This window comes from Sorex araneus, chromosome 5, assembly GCF_027595985.1.
Source record: "Sorex araneus isolate mSorAra2 chromosome 5, mSorAra2.pri, whole genome shotgun sequence".
In the NCBI taxonomy this organism is placed as follows: domain Eukaryota; kingdom Metazoa; phylum Chordata; class Mammalia; order Eulipotyphla; family Soricidae; genus Sorex; species Sorex araneus.
The window spans coordinates 94,307,010-94,331,379 of NC_073306.1; the positions used below are offsets into that span (position 1 = coordinate 94,307,010).

The 24,370-nt window shown below is 43.7% G+C and overlaps 1 protein-coding gene and 1 pseudogene across 3 annotated transcripts in view; both read left to right on the forward strand.

Moving 5' to 3' along the window:
• The window catches only part of DENND2C (DENN domain containing 2C), a 92,891-nt gene extending 72,571 nt beyond the window's left edge, over positions 1 to 20,320 (forward strand). For 2 of the 3 annotated variants that reach the window (XM_055140121.1, XM_055140122.1), the window contains 9 exons: positions 462 to 539; positions 2,235 to 2,375; positions 2,769 to 2,917; positions 4,403 to 4,580; positions 7,358 to 7,399; positions 9,023 to 9,128; positions 11,863 to 12,099; positions 13,919 to 14,005; positions 17,188 to 20,320. In XM_055140121.1, the coding sequence (XP_054996096.1) occupies positions 462 to 539; positions 2,235 to 2,375; positions 2,769 to 2,917; positions 4,403 to 4,580; positions 7,358 to 7,399; positions 9,023 to 9,128; positions 11,863 to 12,099; positions 13,919 to 14,005; positions 17,188 to 17,219 (1,050 nt within the window). In that variant the 3' untranslated portion in view covers positions 17,220 to 20,320. The remainder of the gene's footprint in view (positions 1 to 461; positions 540 to 2,234; positions 2,376 to 2,768; positions 2,918 to 4,402; positions 4,581 to 7,357; positions 7,400 to 9,022; positions 9,129 to 11,862; positions 12,100 to 13,918; positions 14,006 to 17,187) is intronic. The other variant, XM_055140123.1, reaches the window with a different exon arrangement.
• On the forward strand, positions 16,003 to 16,207 carry LOC129405166 (U2 spliceosomal RNA; annotated as a pseudogene).
• Positions 20,321 to 24,370: the final 4,050 nt, after the last annotated feature.

Here is a 24,370-nt window from a genome sequence, read left to right on the forward strand (position 1 = left end):
AATCCCATGTTATCCTACAGTCCACCAAGAACTACCAGGAGTAATTCCTGAATGCAGAGTCAGTAGTAATCCCTGAGCATCACTGCATGTGGCCAAAAATCCAAAGTGTGTGTGTGTGTGTGTGTGTGTGTGAGAGAGAGAGAGAGAGAGAGAGAGAGAGAGAGAGAGACAGAGACAGAGAGAGACAGAGAGAGACAGACAGACATGCATGTATGTAAATATATTTAAGGAATGGAGTATAATGAGCCACTGGAGGAAGCTCTGAATTACTTATGTTTAGTGCCCCCACTAGCCTGGAATAAATCCTGACACCATTTTTAGCACTTTCTCCATCTTTTACTGTTCAGTGAACATGATAACCTTGGTTCTGACTCTGTGTTAAAGGATAGCACAAAAATATTAACAATTGAAATAAGTAGAGACTTAGGCTGCATGATTTCTTCTTGGTTGTTTTTCATTAGCCAGAAGGCAGAGGAAAGCGACTCCCAGAGGTGTATTGCATGGTTAGTCGCCTCGGCTGCTTCAACCTGTTTTCCAAGGTGAGTAGAGAATGGCCCTGTGAGAACTGATGTTCTTTCTGAGATTCTTGAGTACATTTGGGGGCTTTTCTGGTGGCTACTCGGCAATGCTAAGTGATATAAATTTGAACAGACTGCTTTAGAAAGGGTTCTCCATTAGTAAATTCAAATCACAGATTTGAAGCTTAAACTCACGTCTCTAATCCAGGTCTATCGTCAGTTCCCCCTCACTTTGGTCATCTAATCCTCCAGCCCTAAAGGAGCATGAAGTCTGTGTTTCCCAGAGGGCTGTGCTGCCCTCTATGGGACGAGCAGCGGCTGGGTGGGGTGCAAGGGTAGCCGTGGGTGCAATAGGTGGTGTATTCTGTTTGTTTCCTCAAATGAGGTAGATTTCCAGGGAAGTGCTAAGAAATTTTGTTTTGCTTGTTTTCCCAAAGAATGGGGCTGTAGGCCAAATAAGTTTGGGAAGCTCCTATGTTTTTCGCAAACCCCAAAATCTAGGATTTCAGTCTCTTTGCTTCTACCTTAGTGAGATGAAAAGGAGGTCCTCTTTAAAAAAAACAACAACATTGGGGCTGGAGCAATAGCACAGGGGGTAGGGCATTTGCCTTGCACGAGGCCAACCCGGGTTCGATTCTCAGCATCCCATATGGTCCCCTGAGCACCACCAGGATTAAATTCCTGAGTGCATGAGCCAGGAGTAACCCCTTGTGCATCGCTGGGAGAGACCCAAAAAGCAAATAAATAAATAAATAAATAAAATTATTTATTTAAATAAATTTGTCAGGGAGGGAGTAAAGATATCCCCAAGAAATACGGTGTTACTAGTGAACATTTAGTGGTTGTAGAAGTTAATGTCTTAGAGGGCTGGAGTGCTAGTACAGAGGGTAGGACAATTGCCTTGCACACACGACTGACCCGGGATTGAACCCCGTGGCACCCCTGATGGTCCCTGAGCCTCACCAGGAGTGATCCCTAAGCTCAGAGCTGGGAGTAAGCCCTGAGCAATGCTGGGTATGGTCCAAAAACAAATTTTAAAAAAGAGAGAAGTTAAATGTCTTAGATGTGGGACAGAACAGGGAAGGGATGACTGTGACAGTGACATAAGGAAGTGATCACTCTGGCTGGGATTGGCTTGGAGCACTGTACTCCTGAAACACAGTCATAAGTAACTTTGTAACTCTAATTCATGGTGATTCAATTTAAAAAAATTCTCCTCTGGGGGAGGGCTACACCCAGCAATGCTCAGGGGTTACTCCGAGCTCTGCACTCAGGACTCACTCCTGACAGCGCTCAGAGGACTATATGGGATCAAAACTGGGTCACCCATGAGGAAGGCAAATACCCTACCCACTATACTGTTGCTCTGGCCCCCAATTGAAAAAACATTTTTTAATTAAGAAAAAAAACTTTATATCTCAAAATCTGTGGTGTTATTTTCAAGTTTGTGCACTCAATTTGGTAGTTCATTAGTAGGATTTTTTTCATTTTTTTTCTGAATTAAATCAATAATGAAATAATACATTTTATGCTCATAGATTTTTATTTTGTAGGGGAGAGTTGGGGTGAATGGGCAATATCTCTCAGTTGTTCAGAGGTTGCTCCTGGCTCTGTGCCCAGGGCTCACTTCTGCTGGTACTTGGGAGTGAGCAAGGGTCAACCACATGCATACAGGCACCTTAACCCCAATGCTGTCTCTGGACCCTGTGTTCATAGATTCTAGATGAAGTAGAGAAGAGACGAGAAATGTCTCCAGCCCTGGTGTACCCATTCATGCAAAGCGTAATGGACGCCCCTTTCCCAGCCCCTGGACGTACCATCACGGTTAAGAGCTACCTCCCTGGGGCCGGCGATGGCGTAAGTTCTTCATTTGTTTCTAAAAGATGTGCTGACCCTAAAAGCAGGCTTGACACGGTTTTAACAAGAGTCTCCAGAAAACAAAACAGTTTTTCCTTTCCCAGAAACTGTAAAGGATAGGTTTTAGTTCTGCAAAGCAATGGAGAACTATCTATCCAAGTTAATTTTAAGAGATTATTCATCCTAGATCTGCGCTTGCACACACAAGTGCACGCTCGCATGCGCGCGCGCGCGCGCGCACGCACACACACACACACAAGAAATTAGGTGTCAGAACTACCATAGGCACCTTCACCCATCTTTGCAGTAGAATCTAAGCAATGGTAGGAGCCATTTGCGTCATGGAGGATGTTTTCCGACTTCAGGCCCCTGACTCAGATTCATGCATTTCAGTCCATTGAGCTCTGCCGCCCGCTGGACTCTCGCCTGGAGCATGTGGACTTTGAATGTCTGTTTAAGTGCCTGAGTGTGTGCCATCTCATCCGAGTCTGTGCCTCTCTCCTTTTGGAGCGGAGGGTGATCTTTGTCGCCAACAGTTTAAGGTGAGACCAAAGTAAAACATGTCACTGCTGCTGGTGTTCTATTTGTTTCTCACTGATAGAAAATATGGGCTTGGTAAACATCTGTAGGATCCCAGAGCATTATTTATTTATTTTTATGTTTGTTTTGGGGCCACACCTGGCTGTACTCAGGGAATAGTTTCGGCTCTCCATTCAGAAATTCACAGCAGAGCCTGGCAAGCTACCCGTGGCATATTCAATATGCCCAAAACTCTAACAACAAGTCTCACAATGGAGATGTTACTGGTGCCCACCTGAGCAAATCGATGAACAACGGGACTACAGTGCTACAGTGCTATTCAGAAATTACTCCTGGCAGGGCTCAGGGGACCATATGGGATGCTTGGATCAAACCCAGTCAGTCTTTTTTTTTTTTGCTTTTTGGGTCACACCCGGCGATGCACAGGGGTCACTCCTGGCTCATGCACTCAGGAATCACCCCTGGCGGTGCTCAGGGGACCATATGGGATGCTGGGATTCGAACCCGGGTTGGCCGAGTGCAAGGCAAACGCCCTATCCGCTGTGCTATCACTCCAGCCCCAAACCCAGTCAGTCTTATGCAAGGTAAATGCCCTACCCACTATACTTTCTGGCCTCAAGGGTCCCAAAACTTTAATGATGTGAATTGTTCCAAATAATCAGTAGCAGTAGTTCTCAGCTGTAGCAGCGACTCTCAAGAGCTGTCATGTATTTGCTCTTCTAAGTAAGGCGTGTTTATAGTGTTATTAGAGAGAGAGAGCTTAAAGGGTAACATGCAGGCTTTGCAGGCCAGGTTCAGTCCCTGGCACATTATGATCCTCTGAATACAGAGCCAGAGATGGTCCTGGAGCGTTGCCAGCTGTGCATTCCCACCCCCCTTGTTATTTTTTTGTAAACACTAATTTTTTATCAGTGTTTATTAGTAAACACTAATATTAACACCAATTTTTATCAGCAGTTAGTAAACACTAATTTTTTATCAGTGTCAGTTTTGGGGAAGAGCTGAATTGAGATTAGAAATTTTCAGTAAATTAAGTTAAAGTGAAATAGAATGTTTAGAAAATGGAATGGGGGGGGTGGAGAGATAGTACAGTGGGTAGGGCATTTGCCTTAAAAATATGGCATCCCCTATGGTCCCCTGAGCACCGCCAGGAGTGATTCCTGTGAGCAGAGCCAGGAGTAATCCCTGAGCATTGACTCCCCCAACGTGGGGCCCCAAAATCATAAATAAATAAATAAATAAATAATAGAAAATTAAAGATGTGTTTTTACAGTGTGCTTTTTAAAAATTGAATTGGGGCTAGTGACATAACTCAATGGTAGAATTCATACTTCTCATACATGGAGCCCCAGGTCAAATTCCTAGCATTAAATTAAATAAGGAATAATTTCTGGTTAAAGCGTCAGTCTGGTAGTCTGTAATAAAATCTGCGACTCCTCGAAATGCTTGTGTTGTCAGTATGTGCCACGTGCTCTCTCCCTGCCCAGCACCCTGTCCAAGTGTGGACATGCCGTCGTGGCCACCCTGTACCCATTCACATGGCAGCACACCTACATCCCTGTCCTGCCAGCATCCATGATCGACATCGTCTGCTCCCCTACCCCGTTCCTGATTGGGATCCTGTCCTGCTCCTTACCGCAGCTCCAGGACCTGCCCATTGAAGAGGTGAGATGGGGACTTTTCTACCATGGAGAACATGAGACACTGGCATATCAAAGCAGTGATTCAGGGGCTGGAGAAGTAATCCTGTGATAAGGCACTAGCCTCACACACAGCCACCAAGATTCCAATGTGTTCCCAAGAGCAGTCCCTGAGCAGAGGCAGGCGTGGCCCAAAAACCAAAATATCAAAAGAGAATAAATGCTTTAAGATCACTGTTGTTAATATGGGGTTATAATTACAAATACATTATACTTTCATGTTTTATTTTAATGAAATGAGAAATTCTATTGAATTTTTTTGTCTTATTAGTAATAATAATCTATGGGCTCATTCTTCTGGGTTTTTGCTTTGTTTTGTTTTGTTGCTTTTTGGATCACATCCAGTGATGCTCGGGAGTCAGTCCTGGATCTGCACTGGGGACTTAGTCCTGGTGGTGTGCAGGCACCATATGGGATGCCAGGGATCCATCTCCATTCAGCCGCGTGCAGGCCAGATGCCCTACCTATTGCTCCCACCCATTCTTCTGTTTTTAACCATCTTTCACCACCTCTGACAAGAAGTAATCTCTATCTTTTTAAAATTTTTTATTAAAATGTTTTTTATTGAGTCACTGTGAGATACACAGTTATAAGGTTGTTGATGACTGGGTTTCAGGTACATAATGTTCCAACACCTGTCCCTTCACCAGTGTACATTTCCCACTACCAGTGTCTCCAGTTTTGCACCCCCTCACTTACTCCCACACCACCTGCTTCTGTGTCGGGCACTTCTCTTCTCTCTCTCTCTGTCTCTCTGTCTCTCTCTGTCTCTCTCTGTCTCTCTCTCTCTCTCTCTCTCTCTCTCTCTCTCTCTCTCTCTCTCTCTCTCTCAGATAACCTCTAATTTGACTGTCAAAGTGTTTTGTTTTCCTTTGTAGTTTTATATTCCAGGCATGTGTGCCTAAGTAATATAAATCAGTTTTTCCTGTCTTTTGGATTAATATAAATAGTAGACCATATAGTGTACACACACACACACATATGCACGCATGCATGCATGCATGCACATGCACACATGCAGTCTGAGCCTGGCATATTTTTTAATTGATGTATCATGATTTCCATTAATATTACTGGGAGTTTTGAGGGGTCTTCTCAGGGGTTGCTCCTGGTTCAGCACCCAGGAATTACTCCTTGCAGACTCAGGGGACCATCTGAGGTGCCCTGATGGTCAGCTGCATGCAAGGTAAGTGCCCTGTCTGCTGTATTGTAGCTACAGCCCAGCATAATATCTTCTTTATCCGCTCATCTGTGCTTGGACACTTGGTTTGTTTCCAGATCCTGACTATTGTAAACAGTGCTGCAATGAACATAAGTCGAGATTTTATTTTTGAATTAGTGCTTTGTTCTTTGAATAGGTAACTAGGAGTAGACTTGCTACATCATATGATAACTGGTTTTTTATGGGTTGGTTTTTTTTTTTTTTTTTTTTTTTTTTTTTTTTTTTTTGCTTTTTGGGTCACACCCGGCGATGCACAGGGGTTACTCCTGGCTCATGCACTCAGGAATCACCCCTGGCGGTGCTCAGGGGACCATATGGGATGCTGGGATTTGAACCCGGGTCGGCCGCGTGCAAGGCAAACGCCCTACCCGCTGTGCTATCTCTCCAGCCCCTATGGGTTGTTTTTTGTTTTGTTTTGAGAACTTTCCAGACTGTTTAAGGTTGAGCTAGTTTACATTCCCACCCACAGTGAATGAGGGTTACTTTTTTCTCAGCAATGGAAAGAATTTTTTTTTAAGTTTTTTTCAGATAATATGATCTTAATATACAGAAATGTGATATATATGTATATATTTTTTGATATTTAAAATATATATTTTTTGTATTTGGGGATGGTTGTTTTTGTTTTTGTTTTGTCATAGGCAGCAGTGCTCAGGGGCTATTCCTGGCTTCATGCTTGTGGGGTCACTCTCTGTGACACTAAAGGTTCCATGTGGTGTTAGGGGTGGAACCCAGTCTTCCCACATGCGAAGCATGCACTCTAGTCCTCTGAGCTTGCCACAATTGATATGTTCTGTTTTGTGTTGTTTTTTGTCATACTCAGTGGTGCTCAGAAGTTACTCCTGACTCAATGTTCGGGGTCACTCCTGGCAGTTCTCAGGACTCTATGACACTAGGGGTCAAGCCTGGACTTCCTGCATGCTGCAGAGCTTGTGCTTAGCCCACTGAACTATGGCATTGGTACCTGCAACTTGTTTGTTGATATGTCAATGCCTTAATTTACTCTTTTCTTTTTGTTTCATTGTTCTGTTTTTGGGCCTCATGATATTCAAGGCTTACTCCAGGTTTTGTGCTCAGGCAACGCTCCTGGTAGGCACAGGAAGCCATAAGGGGTACTGGGGATAGAACCCAGGCCAGTTGTGTGCAAGGCAAGTGCCCAACCTGCTGTACTATTGTCCCAGCCCCATAACCTTATTCTTTAATTCTTTTTTGTCTCAGACCTCCCCTACATTGCTCAGCAAATCTGGGGGCCAGTCCCAGTGATTCTCAGCCCATCATCCTGGGGAACTGCAGGATACTGGAGATCAAATCTGGGCCAGCAGCATGCAAGGCATGCTCCTTCCTCCCTGTCCTCTCTCTCTGGCCCCAATACCTTAACTTTAAATGGGCTAAACTTAAACTTTGTTTAAAAGTGTTTCTGTCTCTAGAAGAACCCAAACTCTCTTCCTGACCTGGCACTTCATTGTGTATTTCTCTGGTTCTCGCTTCCATCTAACTTGTTTAGCTCCTTTATCCCATAGGTGCTGATAGTTGATCTTTGTGCAGACAAGTTTTTACAGGAGGTGAGTGACAAAGGATATTATTATACGATGTTTGGGTATAATTGAGAGAATATGTGAAAACGCTTAGAGAAGATGACTCAGTTTTAGTTGTTACAAAGACACGCACGCATGGCACTGTGGGCATTTGTACCAGATTGACCTGAAAATTTGGCTTGAGCTTGAAGCTATTTGTTGCAAAGAAGGAAGAAGGAAGCATATTAAATGTTATTCTCAAAAGAGGTAAGCCTCCCTTCAAATTCAGATGGGTTGGCATATAAACCTGCAATTTAATTAAATAGATCAAGCATTTATTATTGAACATGGATTATTTCTAGAAACTATTAGGCAGTCAAGTCTAAGGATAAATTAAACACAGCTTGGCCCCTCAGGCCTTATATTCTAATGGTGTGACCTGAAACACACAGCATCCTTAAAGATTTAGAAATTAAATAATGGAAATTTGTTCAACACATACGAAGAAGTTGTGACTTATTCTGGATATGGAAAATGAAAGTAAGAGTTAGTCATTAGGGGCTGGAGCAAGAGCACAGCTGGTAGGGCGTTTACCTTGCACGCGGCCGACCTGGGTTCAATTCCCAGCATTCCATATGGTCCCTCGAGCACCGCCAGGAGTAATTCCTGAATGTGTGAGCCAGGAGTAACCCCTGTGCATCGCAGGGTGTGATGCAAAAAGGAAAAATAAAGTCATTAAAAGCTGACTTGGGACTGGAGCAGGTACAGCAGGTAGGGTATTCACCTTAACACAACTGACCCAGGTTTGATCCCTGGCATCTCATATGATCCCCCTGGGCACTACCGGGTGTACCCCTCACCCCTAGCAAAAGAGGGTATTTTTCTGACTTAGAAAAGCCCTGCATGTAATCTGAATATAGACTTATGAGTACTGAGCACAGTGTGGAAATAAAATACCTCTTATCCCCAAAATCAATAAGCTCATCATTTTGGTGGTGAATACCATTGATTGGAAGGTGGTTTTCATAATATAGAGTGATACAAACGAGACATATTTGGTATAAAGATGACAGAGACTGCATTTTATAGCATTTTTGGGGGTTGGTTTTTTTTTTTTTTTTTTTTTTTTTTGCTTTTTGGGTCACACCTGGCGATGCACAGGGGTTACTCCTGGCTCTGCACTCAAGAATTACTCCTGGCGGTGCTCCGGGGACCATATGGGATGCTGGGAATCGAACCCGGGTCGGCCGCGTGCAAGGCAAACGCCCTACCTGCTGTGCTATCACTCCAGCCCCCTATAGCATGTTATTTTAAATATATATGATATAAATAGCATAGATCTCAGATATTCTGCTCAACATAAGGAAGGAAGTTTGAGACTGAATCTTCATCAAGATAGAAAATCGCTTGTGGGCCAGAGCAATAGCACAGTGGGGAGGGTGTTTGCTTTGCACGTGACCTACACGGATTGGATCCCCTACATCCCAGATCCTCAAGCTCTGCCAGGAGTGGCTCCTGAGTGCAGAGCCAGGAATCAGCGCTAAGCGTTGCTGGGTGTGGGCTCCCTCCCTCCTAAAAAAAGTCACTTGTGAAAATGTAGGGCCCCAAACAAGTGCATATTTGAGTTTTCTTTTCAAAGCTCATAAAGAATATCAATTTTTTTCTCTTGAGGTATCTGATGAGGATGAAATTCTGCCACCCAAACTCCAAGCTGCCCTCACACAGATTTTGGAAGAACGAAATGAAATCTTAGCCCAGGAGCCGAATTTTTCACAAGGTATAAAAACAAGTGAGCTAAGACCTTCAAGTTGAGGCAATAAACATTTACTAGATGCCCAGCACCCTGGTACAGGACTTGCAGGAGTGGCTGGTGATCCTGCATGTGGCCTAGAGTCACTTCCTTACTGGTACTCCAAAGTGCCCATTCCCTTCTGTTTTCGGACCTTTGCACATGTCTGCTTCTGTTTATTGGACTTGGTTCCCAATGCAGCTCTGTAGGTTCATACTCAGATGTCATGTTCTCAGTGGGTCTTACCTGGCTATCTTAAAATTGCACTCCTGGGCTAGAGCAATAGTACAGCAGGTAGAGCGCTTGCCTTGCATGAAGCTGACCTGAGTTTGATCCCCAGTACCCTAAGTGGTCCCCTGAGACCACCAGGAGTGGTTCATGAGTGCAGGGCCAGGAATAATCAATCCCTCAGCAGTGCCAGGTGGGCCCTCCAAAATTAATTAATTAAATTGTGCTCCTTCTCTTAGATTCTCTCTCTCCCTCCCAGATTGATTTCACCACAGCTTTGCATTCCTGTGTAATGAACACATGAATCCATGCAACAGAAACTCTGTTTTGTTTTTTTTATCTTTGATACATTAAGTGTATTAAACAAACAGATACTCAGTATTTGTTGGATAAATGTCAAATATCTATTTGGTGGCACCATGATACGAGCCACCATGTTGAACACTTAGCATACAGCTTTCTATTTCTATTTCTATTTCTATTTCTATTTCAGCTTTATAATACCCTTATTGATAAATTGGGTACTGCTGCTTAATCTTCATGTGATAGGTGAGAAAACTAAGAACTCTTTATTCTTTGTGAAATTGTTTTTTGTTTAGGTTTTTCTTTTTCTGGGTTTTGGCCACTCTTGGGGGTGCCAGTGGCGGGGGTCTTTCCAGCTGTGATGATGCCCCCAGTGAGCAAGCTCTGCCTGCTGTCAGCCAGTGGTGCTCTCTCTCCAGCCCTGTGAAACAGTTTTCTCATCAGGCTCTCGCCAGTCACACTCCTGGTTTCTCTCTTGCTTCACTAGTTGCTCCTTTTTTTCTCCTTTCCTGGATCCTTCTCTTACCAGTCCAAAAATAAGAAATCTAACCACAGTGTTAAATCTTTCATTTGGGTGTTTCTGGGATTTTTTGTTTATTTGTTTTGGCTACCCCCCACCCCATGTTGCTCTGAGCTTACTCCCATCTCTGCACTCAGGAATCACTCCTGGCAGGTCTTGGAGTTTCGTATAGAGTACCAGGGATCAAATCTAGTCTGCTGTGTGCCGGTGCAAGGCAAGTGACCCCTGTACTATCTCTCTAGCCCCAGGAGTCATACATTTGAGTTTTTTGGGGTTGGGAAGGACACACTTGGTTTGTGGGACTCACTCCTGGCTCTGCACTTAGGGTTCAGAGTATTATCAGTTGCCACTTGCAAGTCTCTCTAGCCCAGATTAGAAAAGTGCTAGTCTAGTGCCCAACACGTCTTGTATTCAATAAATTTTTACTTAAGATGAAATAATTATGGTGCTAATGAAAGGAGAAAATTGAAAAATTGACTTTGCGGGGGGAGGGGAGGAATAATGCATTTGACTTTGTATATTTGTTTGTTTGTTCCATCTGCCAATTTCTAAAAACAGACCATTTAGGCCAATTCAATTTAAGTGCAAATGGAAAACCCAAATGATGATACGATAGGATATGTTTTCATTGAAAACCTGAAAATACAGGAAAATATTGGTGAAATATCATGACTGGAGATCTAAGGATGGGAATTTTCAACATGGAAACTTTAATTCTGTGCAAATTATTAAGAAAAGAATGTTGGCCAGAGAGATAATAATAGTGGACAAGGTGCTTGCCTTGCATGTAGCCGACCCTGGTTCAGTTCCAGCACCCCATATGGTCCCCAGAGCCCTGTCAGGATTAATCTTTGAGCTTAAAGTCAGGAGTAAGCCATGAGCACTGCTGAGTGTGCCTCTAAAACCGGAGAGAGAAAGATAGGGAAAGAGAGATAGAGGGATAGAGGGTAGAGGAGAGAGAGAGAGGAAAAGAGAGGGGGGAGTGGGGGAAAAGGGAGAGAGAGATTGTGAGAGAGAAGGAGAGAAAGAGAGATTGAGATTGAAGATGAGTGATCTAAGAAGCATGCTCAGGAGAAGGAAGGAGTGGCCAGAGAAAGTTAATTCTTGACCCTAAAGACAGGAGTAGAATCAAAGTCATGAAAGTGTAAAGTTGTGGGAGACAGAGAAGGAAGACCTGAGCAGCACAAATGCAGCAAGCTAAAGGAGTAGAAACCTAGAAAAGTGCATGCAATATGGCTGATGATCATTGCTGGTTTTTGAAACAATGGTTATAGTAAATTATAGATGTGCAAGCCAGGCCAAAAGACATAGCAAGGGTTCATGGGGAAAATGAAGGTAAGGATATAAGCTCTTTGCTTCTGTTTTATTGTTTTGGGTCACACCTGACTGTGCTCAGGGATCACTCCTGGCAGTGGTCTGGAGACCATATGTGGACTTGAGCCTGGGTTGGATACATGCAAAGCAGGTGTCTTACCTGCTATACTGTCTTTCCAGTCCCAAGCTCTTTGCTTTTTTGAAGGTCATAGAGAAAGCATGAAAGCTAAGAATGAGGACTCTGCTTATTGAGTCTATTGTCAGTACTTTCCTAAGCATCACTTCTTTAATCCCAGCCAGTGTTTGAATCAGCACAAAATTTAGGAAGCTCTTCTTTCTTTTTTATTCATTTTGCAGATGCAACTCTCAACTCTCTGGTGTCTGAAGCATTTGTCCGTTTTTTTGTGGAATTGGTGGGACATTACTCTTTAAATATGATTGTCACCGAGCGTGGAGAGCGTATATTCCAGAGGGAACCATTCCGGAAATCCCACACCTCCCGAAGTGTGCGCCACTTCCTTGATCTCTTCATGGAAACGCAGATGTTTGCAGGGTTCATCCAGGACCGAGAACTTCGGAAAAGTGGGGTGAAAGGTCAGTTTCATTATAAAGACTCCCCTCTCTGCTTTTTGTTTTTTTTTTAATCTAATTGGCCATGCTCAGGGGGCCTGCAGTGTCTGGCTCTGTGGACTTACCGCTCGGCCTGGTGGTGCTGGGGGTTGCTCAGAAGACTGAGTGATGCTGGGGTCCCCACTCAGTGCCTCTGCTCTAGCTCTCAGAGCTTTCTCCCCAGCCCCTCCCTCTGTGGTCTGAACATCTGAAAGATTGGGAATAATACAGACCAGAACATAGCACACTCCGGACTGGAGTGGTAGTACAACAGGAGGGCATTTGCCTGGCACACAGCCGAATCCTGGGCATCCCATATGGTGCCCTGAGTGCTGCCAGGAGGAATCCTTGAGCCTGGAGCCAGAAGTACATCCTGAGCACTGACAGTAATGATCCCTGAGTGCAGAGCCAAGAGTAACCCCTGACCACTGCCAGATGTGGCCCCCAAACGAACAAATATATATTTAACATTTATTTAGTGATATTTTAGTTACAGAAATAGTTTGGTAATGATGGAGGCTGTAGGAATAGAACAGCAGGTAGGGTGTTTGCCTTGCACGCGGCCAACCCAGGTTTGATTCCCAGCATCCCATATTGTCCCCTGAGCACCACCAGGAGTAATTCCTTAGTGCAGAGCCAGGAGTAACCCCTGTGCATCGCCGTGTTTGACCCAAAAAGCAAAAAAAAAAAGTTTGGTAATGAGCACATAATTTTTAATAAGTATACACACATGTATATACATATTTTTACAGTAGTATTTATACTATGTACCCCATCTCTCCTTAACACCTCACTCCACCCCTCCACAGATGGTAATCTCAATAATGTCAGTCCAAGGATTTTTCATTTACCATTGTCTAGTCCCTTCCTTTGTCTCTTTATACACTGCATATGAGTGAGCTCATCTAGCATTTGTCTTCCCTCTGACTTATTTCACCTAACATGACAACCCTTAGTTCCACCCAAGTTGTAGAAAAAGTTAGGATTTCATGCCTTTTTATAATTGAGTGGTATTCTACTGTATATATGGGTCCCAATTTCTTTATCTGTTCATCTGTTGCTGGGCCCTTGGATATTCTTGGGGTAGCTGCCAAGGAGTGGAGCCACTGTACTACACGGGATCACCTCTTTCTAATGTTTCAAGTGTTCTTTCCATAGAAGCTAATAAGCCAGACAGTCCTGTGGCAGTGAATGAGTGTGCCTCTTTCACAGCATCCACACTGGCTGCTGGGCCTTCTGACATAGGCTGTCCTCACTGTTCTGAGGTGATGCGCATTGATTTTGATTTGCAATTTCTGCTAATCAGTGATACCAAGCACTTTTCATCTCCCTGTTAACCACCTCTAAGTCTTCTTTGAGGAAATATCTTTTCATCTCCTCTCCCCATTTTTTTAGTGGAGTTTGTATAGTTTTTTTTTATTGTTGATTTGGAGGGGGGGTCTTAGTGCTTTTTATTTAGATATTAGTCATTTGTCAATGTATGTCAGTATATTTTCCATTCAGTAGGTGTCTTTTATCTTGAGTTTCTTTTCTTTTTTTCTTTTGGTTTTGATTTTGGGCCATTTCCAGCGATGCTTAGGAGTAACTCCTGGCTCTACACTCAGGAATCATTCCTGGTGGTGCTTAGGGGATGATATGGGATGCCAGGGATCAAAGTTCAGTCAGCCACGTGCAAGGCAAGTGCCCTACCTGCTGTGCTAGCACTTCAGCCCCTATCTTGAGTCTCTTCTGCAGGGCCTTAGAGTTCCATTTGGCTTTCATTCTTGAGTGTTGAACAGTTCACCAACATGAGCTTTCTCCATAGGTTTGTTTGAGGTCCGGGCACTCCAGTATTTGGAAACAATTCCTGAGTCTGAGCCCAGTGGGGTAAATAGAATTTTGCGGAGTCTTGGTGAGTTAATGTCTCTTCTTTTCCTATTTAGATAAGTGTTACTGAAAAGCATTTGATCAGATCAATATTATAACCTCAAGTAGACTGATCAGAAAATATGGCACTACAGGGCTAGAGAAATAGTACATAGACTAAGTAATAGACTCAGCACAAAGCCAGGAGGGAAGTTTGGTCCTGATAGGGCCCTAAGATAAAAAGAAAAGAAAAAAAGAAAGAAAGAAAACATGCCTTGGTTCCATAGATTTTTATTTTTTTTTAATAATTTATTTATTTTTAATTAGAGAATCACCGTGAGATTTATACACTTTTGTGCTTATACTTCCCTCATACAAAGTTCGGGAATCCATCCCTTCACCAGTGCCCATTCTCCACCACCCGTAAACCCAGTGTCCCTCCCACCCTCCCCAATCCCATCACCCCCCCAACCCACCCTGCCACTGTGGCAGGGCATTCCCTTCTGTTCTCTCTCTCTAATTAGCTGTTGTGGTTTGCAATAAAGGTGTTGAGTGGCCGCTGTGCTCAGTCTCTAGCCCTCATTCAGCCCGCAACTCCCTTCCCCCACATGGCCTTCGACTACAATGTAGTTGGTGATCGCTTCTCTGAGTTGCCCTTTCCCCGGAACGTGAGGCCAGCCTCGAAGCCATGGGGTCAACCTCCTGGTACTTATTTCTACAGTTCTTGGGTATTAGTCTCCCACTCTGATATTCTATATACCATAGATGAGTGCAATCTTTCTATGTCTGTCTCTCTCTTTCTGACTCATTTCACTCAGCATGAAACTTTTCATGCCCATCCACTTAACTACAAAATTCTTGACTTCCTTTTTTCTAACAGCTGCATAGTATTCCATTGTATAGATGTACCAAAGTTTCCTCAACCAGTCATCCGTTTTGGGGCATTCGGGATTTTTAGAGAGAATGAAATTTTTCTCAGATTCAGGCTCTATACAGAGTGGGCCACTGGGTCATTTTCTACAAGTAAGGTTTCTAATGATATAAACATCTGCATAAATGTTTAATAATATTTTTAAGTTATATTCTTTTGACAATTTTATAAAAACTGTGGAACTTTCCCCCAGAAAATATAGCTCACACAAATTCTGCATATAATTTTAGGCTATATAGCCTAAAGACCCCTGCCCTTTCTGAAGTCTGTCCATGGACTCCAGATTAAAAACTCATGTTATTTTCTCACTGGTTATTTTTGCTGAGGTAATGCAGTTCACTGTAGCATCCGTATTATTGTTTTGTATTTGCAGAGTGTCTGTCACCCTCCACTGTCCTAAGTTCTCTCTCCTTCTCCTTTGCTACCTCGTTTCACTGTGCTGTTCGCAGTCTCTCAGGGAAAGGTAACTCCTTTTCATTGGGGAGCTATACCTAGTGTTGCTCACAGGCTGCTCCCAGCTTAATGCTCATGAGTCACTCTAAACAGTGCTGGGACTCAAATCTGTGCATCACTCCAGCTTTTAGAACTATGTATCTGGGCAAAACACTCCCAGCATGGGGGCCAAAGTGATAGTACAGTGTGTAGGACTTTTGCTTTGCACATGGTTAACCTGGGTTCAATCTCTGAGAAGAAGGAAAGGAGGGAAGGAGGGAGGCAGGGAGGGAGGGAGGGAGGGAGGGAGGAAGGAAGGAAGGAAGGAAGGAAGGAAGGAAGGAAGGAAGGAAGGAAGGAAGGAAGGAAGGAAGGAAGGAGGGAGGGAATGAGGGAGGGAGGGAGGGACAGAGGGAGGGAGGGAGGGAAGGAGGGAAAGAGAGAAGGAAGGAAGGAAGGAAGGAAGGAAGGAAGGAAGGAAGGAAGGAAGGAAGGAAGGAAGGAAGGGAGGGAGGAAGGAGGGAATGAGGGAGGGAGGGAGGGAGGGAAAGAGGGAAGGAAGGAAGGAAGGAAGGAAGGAAGGAAGGAAGGAAGGAAGGAAGGAAGGAAGGAAGGAAGGAAGGAAGGAAGGAAGGAAGGAAGGAAAGAGGGAGGGAGGGAGGGAAGGAAGGAAGGAAGGAAGACCTTGAAAAAGCTAAGATTAAGTGTAGCATCTGTTTTTTTAGATGCTACATTAAGTGTAGCATCTATTACCTGATACGTCCTCTGTCTGAGAAGAATATGTTAAATTTGGAGATTTTGGGATTAAGGAGTTGAAATAGGAGCTTTCTCCATACACACTGTGCATCAGCCTGGTATTGCACCTCCAGGAATGGTGCTCCTCCCTCAATTAAGAAAAAAAAAAAAACACCCAACTTAGAGGGCATTTGAGGCAAAAAGCGTATGTCCTGCAAGCCCCTGATTTCACACTTCAAAAGGAAATGTGGTTGTTTATGATTTTTCACTTGTATAATTACAAAAAAAAGTCAATACTTTTTAAAAATCCAAAATGATGGGGCTGGGGCAATACCACAGCAGGTAGGGCGTTTGCCTTGCATGCAGCCGACCCGGGTTCGATTCCCAGCATCCCATATGGTCCTCCGAGCCAGGAATAATTCCTGAATCCATCAGCCAGGAGTAACCCCTGAACACAGCTGGGTGTGACCCAAAAAGCAAAAAAAAAAAAAAAATCCAAAATGATATAAAGAACAGTGTGCAAAAGTGTGCAAAGCCCAAAACAATAAAGAACCTTTTTCTCTGTATTTATTTTTATCTTTGAAAAATATGCCCCTAATTGAACTTATTTCCTGTACTCCACTAACAGGGAGATCTTGGGCAAATTATGCTTTGGACTTAAATATCCTTTCAGAGACATGAGAATTACTTGTGTGTGTATGTGTATGTGTCTGTGTGTCTGTGTGTGTGTGTCCCACCAAGTACCCTGCATTGTTACACTTATCCTATCATTTGGTCTTTTATATCATGGGGTTATGTTAGATCCATGATTCTCATTTCTGATGGTATTGTCATTTCTGGGGAGCTAAAAAATTAAATCTGAGGTACCCTTTCCAAGCCCTGTCACCAACACCACCACTAGACTCCAGGAAATTTCCAGTCAGGGTTGAAAAATCACTGGATTAGATGATGTCTGGGTTATCTTCTTCCTCTGCAATTAGGTAGTTGGCCTGGGAGGGTGGGATGGTGGGTGGTGGTCTAACACTGAACTGATAGTGTAAGATGGGAGCTTCCCCTTGGCTGTTCTGAATATCATGTACAAGAAATAAAAATTAACTAATGAGACTTCCCTCTGCTGTTTCTCCCTTTAGGAAGTAAAATGAAATTTCTGCAGAAGAAATGAATGCCCCAATTGACTGTGTCCATCCTAAAACACAAAGTGCCAAAGAAAGTCTTTTGGGAAGAGTAAGAATGTCTCCAAAGTGCTATACAAAATCCTGGAGTTAAAATGACCACAGTGCGGGCCAGGTTCTCCCAGGAGTCATCCCTGGGCAGCTGCTGGGAATGGTCTGGGACAAATGTTCTCTCCTGGGCCTCAAGTTCTTTCCCCACTCTTGTTTGACTGTGACGGCCAGGGGTTGTGCACATGTGGTTGAGTGCTGAGACACAGGCTCCTGAGGCTAATCTTCTCTTAGCAGCAGCACTCGGCACATTTTGGCTGCAGTGCTCATGGGGACTGCACATTTAGTCATGCTCACATTTGTTTTGTAGATCATCAGGGGTCACACACACACTTTGATATAGGCTGCTGGGAATCCACACACCATGTTGCAGAGACTGGGGTTTCGAGTGCTGGAGGCATCAGGATTATATTTGGCACCCGTGGGATGGTGCCAGAAAGCAAGCTTTGGCCTCGCACCTGTCAGCAGATTCTTTTTTTTTTTTTTTTTTTTTTGCTTTCTGGGTCACACCCAGCGATGCTCAGGGGTTACTCCTGGCTTTACACTCAGGAATTGCTCCTGGCAGTGCTTGGGGGACCATATGGGATGCCGGGGATCGAACCCGGGTCGGCTGCGTGCAAGGCAAACGCCCTCCCCGCTGTGCTATCGCTCCAGCCCCTGTCAGCAGATTCTTTGTCTCTTCGTTATCTCTCCAGGTTTTCTCTGGTAACATTTTCCATTTGATTCCTGGACTGGATCTTTGTGTTTTGTGTTTAGTCAGTGAAGGCACTTGTCTTTTACAAGAGGAAGATGATGTTGCATTTAAGAAATAGCTGTAACAGGAACACAGCAAGTTAGGTACTAGGGAGGTAGAAGTAGAGAACCATGTACATGTTACTTTCTTCACTGAAATACCTGGAGTCATAGTACAATGGTCAGGGTGTTTGCCTTGCACATGCTGACCTGGGTTCGACCCCCAACATCCCATGTAGTCCCCTGAGCATCTCCAGGAGTGATTCCTGAGTTCAGAGCCAGTAGTAAGCCTTTAGCACCACTGGGTATGCTCCCCCCGAAAAAAGCCCAAAAGAGAAAAAAATGGGCTGTTGGAGCTAAGGAATATGTTCAGATACATCCTCTTTCGATGTATTTTTGGGAATCTCACTAATATGGGAATACTGTTACTGCCTATCTCTTAAAAGACATCTTGCAACTCCTCCTCCATGTTATGTGCCACTGGATAGCTTGTCCTTGATGTTTCCATGTAAAGTTTTGTGGAATTAACTGGAAAATGTCCTTTCAGGGAAATGAGAAGTGTGTGTGTGTGTGTGTGTGTGTGTGTGTGTGTGTGTGTGTGTGTGTGTCCCCGCCATGTACCTTGCACTGTTAACACCTGTCATCTTATCATGCCATTTGAACTTTTTTTTGGAGGTCGGTGACCCTGCAAGTCTCTTCTGGGGGATCATGTGGTACTGGGAATTGAACCCAGGACCTCACATGTGCACCATATGAAATACTTACATCTCCATTTTAGTAAAGAAGAAACTAGAATTCAAGGAAGATTAATAATTCACCCTAAGTTATCCAGCAGAGCCAAAGTTGAAGCTAGAACTATCATATCAACAAATAAAGTTGGTTAGACCTGCAGATGGAATTTGAGCTCTGAGGTTACAAGCTGCTGAATAAGCTTTTTTTTTTTTTTTTTTTTGAGGAGGACATGCTGAGGGCTTACTTCAGACACTGGAGCTCAGGAATCATTCCCTGTGTATTTTGGGAAACCATGTGGGACATGAGGATTGGGTCAGTTGTGTGCAAATAAGCTTCCATCTGCTCTATATGGCTCTGGCTCCTGAAAATTTTCTTTTAAGCTGAAGTGTGCCAGAGCCACCCAATAGCTCTGATGCATAAGACCTTTTTTGGGGGGAGGGATCACACCCGACAATGCACAGGGGTTACTCATGACTTTGCACTCAGGAATTACTCCTAGCGGTGCTCAGGGGACCATATAGGATGCTGGAAATCGAACCTGGGTCGGCCACATGCAAGGCAAACGCCCTACCTGTTGTGCTATCGCTTCAGCCCCTGAGCATAAGACTTTAAACAGTGGGTACCAGGACTGCTTCCATGATTATCCTGGAATTGCTGGGCATCTGCTCTGATTAAATTGAGGCTCAGAATATGCATATTTCCCAAGCCTGTGTCAATTAATCCTAATTAATTAATTAATTAATCCGGATTCCTAATACCTAAATAAGTGATTGGAAAGACTGTTGGGGAAAGTGCAATTTTCACAGTAAATGTTGTAGCAAATGTCAGTTTGTTTTCTTCAAGCCACCCCAAGATGGCTTTAACTGGCATAAAAAAATTCAAACTTGACAAAACCTTATGTTGTTACTAGAATACAATTTATTGACTTGTAGTTTTGTCATTACAACCCATTCAGGGTCATGGGATAGGGTGGCAGCAGACAGCATTTAAAACTAAGAGCTGGGCCCGGGGCAATAGTACAGTGAGCAGCGCAGTTTGCCTTACTCGCAGTTGATTGGGGTTCGATCCCCCGAGCACCACCAGGAGTACCCCTGGACATTGCTAGTTGTGACCCCAAAACCAGACATGCCAAAGAGAGCTGTACTTTTCCTGTCAATACGGGATGTGGGCCAGGAAAGAGGATTGAGCCTCTTTCTTTGTTAAGTGTTTGTTAAGCAGCTTACCATGGTGGGGCTCTTGCAGGACAAGCCCCCCAGCCCCCTTACCCATGGTCTCTTCTCTTCTAATACTCCAATCCAGAGGAAACAGTAAGCGGGAGTCAAATATCTGTAGGCTTTGTGGATCAGGTGGAGGGGTTCCTGTGGGGGAGTCCTGGAAATCCCGCATGGAGAAGACCTTTGCTTTAGGGGGCGGGGCCAATGGGGGAAAACTGATTCCCCTAATCCGAAGCTGCTTTCTTTTTTGATTGGATTTGTTTTTGTACAGTATTATGAGTTCTAAACATGTTTGTAAAAGAATTGCTCAAGACTTGTATAAAGTGTTTACAGATCTTTTCATGAATAAAGATTTTAAAACTGTTGTGGATCTTTGGGTGAATTAGAAATAAACCTTACCTAAGAAGGAAAGATCATCACCTAAGAGATAAAAGGATCTTCATCTGACCACGCTTAGAAACCAAAACCACTGGCTTGGGCTGAAGCCCGCCCATGAGGACTCCTCTTCACCAGAAGCTTTCAAATCAGTGACTAAACTGATGGTCAAATGACTGTTTTGTAGACTGTTTCGGATTATTTGGTCACTGGGGTGGGAGACAGTTTACTATCTCAACAGGAGCAGAGCTTGGGTTGCTTTTGTTCCACAAACCAAAGCACTGCAGTTTCACCCCAAGACAGGCACCAGAGACAGGCAGAGGGTCTAAAATTGCACTTCCCAGTAGTAATTTTAAAACAGCATGATATCAGAATAAAAACAGACCTGAAGACCATCAGAATAGGGTTGAATATCCTGAGATACACCCTTAAATATGTGATCACTTAATCTTTGATAAGGGAGTAGGAAATATGAAGTGGAACAAGAAAAGCCTTTTTTTTTTTTTTTGCTTTTTGGGTCACACCCAGCGATGCTCAGGGGTTACTCCTGGCTTTGCACTCAGGAATTACTCCTGGCGGTGCTTGGGGGACCATATGGGATGCCGGGGATCAAACCCGGGTCGGCCGCGTGCAAGGCAAACGCCCTACCCGCTATGCTATCACTCCGGCCCAAGAAAAGCCTTTTTTAACAAACGGTGCTGGCAAAACTGGATAGCTAGATGCAAAAAAATGAATTCAGATCTCAATCTAATGCCATGCACAAATATCAGATTAAAATGAAAGACCTTGACTGACATCCAAGGATAGTAGACACAATGGCCAGAAAAATTGCTCCATAGTTGGAAGACTGCCTCATTGGCTGGGGGAGAAGGCAGCTGGAATAGAGAAGGGATCACTAAGTTAATGATGGTTGTAGGGATTGTTCGGGATGGGAGATGTGTGCTGAAAATAGATAAAGGACCCATGATAGCCTCTCTGTATCTGTATTGCAAACCATAATGCCACAAATAGAGAGAGAGTAGGGGGGGAAATTGTCTGCCATAGAGGAAGGGGGAGGGTTGGGATGGGCGGCGGGGAGAGACTGGGGACATTGGTGGTGGAAGATGTGCTCTGGTGGAGGGATGGGTATTCGATCATTGTGTGACTGAAACTCAAATATGAAAGCTTTGTAACTGTATTTCATAGTGATTAAACTTTTTTTTAAAAAAAGGAAGACCTCGGGGCTGGAGTGATAGCACAGCGGGTAGGGCGTTTGCCTTGCACACGGTCAACCTGGGTTCGATTCCCAGCATCCCATATGGTCCCCAGGAGTGATTCCTGAGTGCAGAGCCAGGAGTAACCCCTGTGCATCACCAGGTGTGATCCAAAAATCAAAAAAAAAAAAAAAGGAACACCTCAACATCAGACTTGAATCCATAAGGTACATGGAAAAAAATGTAGGCAAAATCTTCTGTGATATTGAAGCTAAAGGTATCTCCAAAGATGAAACACCACTGACCAAGCAAGTAGAAGCGAAGATAAACTGATGGGAATATATTAAACTAAGAAGCTTCTGCACCTAAAAAGAAACAGTGACTAAGATTCAAAGACAGCCTACGGAATGGGAAAGGTTATTTACCCCAAACCCTTCTGATAAGGAGTTAATACCAAAGATATACAAGGCACTGGTTGAACTTTACAAGAAAAAAAAAATCCAACCCATCAAAAAATGGGGAGAAGAAATACACAGAAACTTTCTCAAAGAGGAGATTCAAATGGCCAAAAGACACATGAAAAAATGCTCTTCATCACTAATCAGAGATATGCAAATCAAAACAACAGTGAGATATCGTCTCACATCCAAAGAACAAGAGCAACCAGTGCTGACATGGATGTGGAGCGAAAGTAGCTCTCCTTCTTTATTGGTGGGAAGGCCTACTGGTCTAGCCCTTTTGGTAAGCAACATGGACATTCCTCAAAAACCTAGACATTGAGCTCCTATTTGATCCATCCAGCAATACCACTTCTGGGAATATACCCTGGGGACCCAAAAACACCATGTGCGCTCCTATGTTCATTGCAGCACTATTTACAATAGCCAGAATATGGAAACAACCTGAGTGCCTGAGAAGAGAGGACTGGATAGAGAAACATCTACACAATGGAATACTATGCAGCTGTTAGGAAAAATTAAATAATAAAATTTGCCTATAAATGGACTTGGAGACTTTCATACTGAGTGAAATTAGTCAGAAGGAGAGAGACAGATATAGAATGACTGCATTCACTTGTGGTATGTAAAAATCATATATATAAATGTACACACACATACACACATACATTAAGAGACTAATATCCACAGAAAACAGGGCCTAGAAGGACTGGTCAGTGGTTGGAATAAACCACAAGTGCGTGGGGGAGGGGAGCGCAAAGCGTAACTAAAATAGAGAAGGAACCAGTATGACAATAACTGGAAATGAGAACGCTGGACAAGAATTGAATGTTAAGATTGTTGAGTAGAGAGGCTGGAGTGATAGCACAGTGGGTAGGGTGTTTGCCTTGCATGTGACCCACCCGGGTTCGATTCCCAGCATGGTCCCCTGAGCACCGCCAGGAGTAATTCCTGAGTGCAGAGCCAGGAGTAACCCCTGGGCACCATGGGTGTGACCCAAAAAGCAAAAAAAAATACAATAGTAGTTGGAGACTTCAACACCGCTTTATCACCTCTGTATAGATCAACAAGAACAAAACTCAGCAAGGAAACAATGGCCCTGAAGGAAGAAATAGAAGAGAGAGTGCTTATAGACCTATAGAGGGCTTTACACCCCAAAAAGAAAGAATATACATTTTTCTCCAGTGCACACAGAACATTCTCCAAAATAGACCACGTGCTGGGTCACAAAACATACCTCAACAGAATCAGCAAGATAGAAATTGTATCAACCATCTTCTCGGGCCATGATGCACTGAAAATAGAAGCTAAGCACACACAGACACGAAGCACCAGATTGACCACCTGGAAATTAAACAATTCCCTGTTGAACAACGAGTGGATTAAAAAGGAAATCAAGGAAGAGATCAAAAGATACCTCGAGCTGGCCTCACGTTCCGGGGAAAGGTCAACTCAGAGAAGCGATCACCAACTACATTGTAGTCGAAGGCCATGTGGGGGAAGGGAGTTGCGGGCTGAATGAGGGCTAGAGACTGAGCACAGCGGCCACTCAACACCTTTATTGCAAACCACAACAGCTAATTAGAGAGAGAAAACAGAAGGGAATGCCTTGCCACAGTGGCAGGGTGGGGTGGGGGGGAGATGGGATTGGGGAGGGTGGGAGGGACACTGGGTTTACGGGTGGTGGAGAATGGGCACTGGTGAAGGGATGGGTTCCCAAACTTTGTATGAGGGAAGTATAAGCACAAAAGTGTATAAATCTGTAACTGTACCCTCACGGTGATTCTCTAATTAAAAATAAATAAATTAAAAAAAAAAAAGATACCTCGAAACAAATGAGAATGAAGACACAAGCTACCAGAACCTATAGGACGCGGCTAAAGCTGTGTTAAGGGGAAAATTTATAGCCCTGCAAGCATTCCTCAGGAGAGAGAAAAGGGCCTACATAGAGAGCTTGACTTCACAGCTCAAGATCTTAGAAAAGGACCAGAAAAAGGAACCCAAGACAGACCGATGGAAAGAAATAATAAAACTTAGATCAGAAATTAACGATAGGGAAACCCAAAAGACAATCCGAAAGATCAATAAAACAAAAAGCTGGTTCTTTGAGAAAATAAACAAGATTGAAAGCCGCTAGCAAGACTCACAAAGGAAGAAAGAGAGAGAACCCTAATAAACTGAATCAGAAATGAAAAGGGGGATATCACAACAGAAACCAACGAAATTCAAAAGATCATCAGAGACTACTTTGAAAATCTCTATGCCATGAAACAAGAGAACCTAAAAGAAATGAACAAATTCCTTGATTCCTACAATCTCCCAAAACTGAATCAAGATGACTTGGAATACATGAATAGACCCATTAATATCAAGGAAATTGAAACTGTTA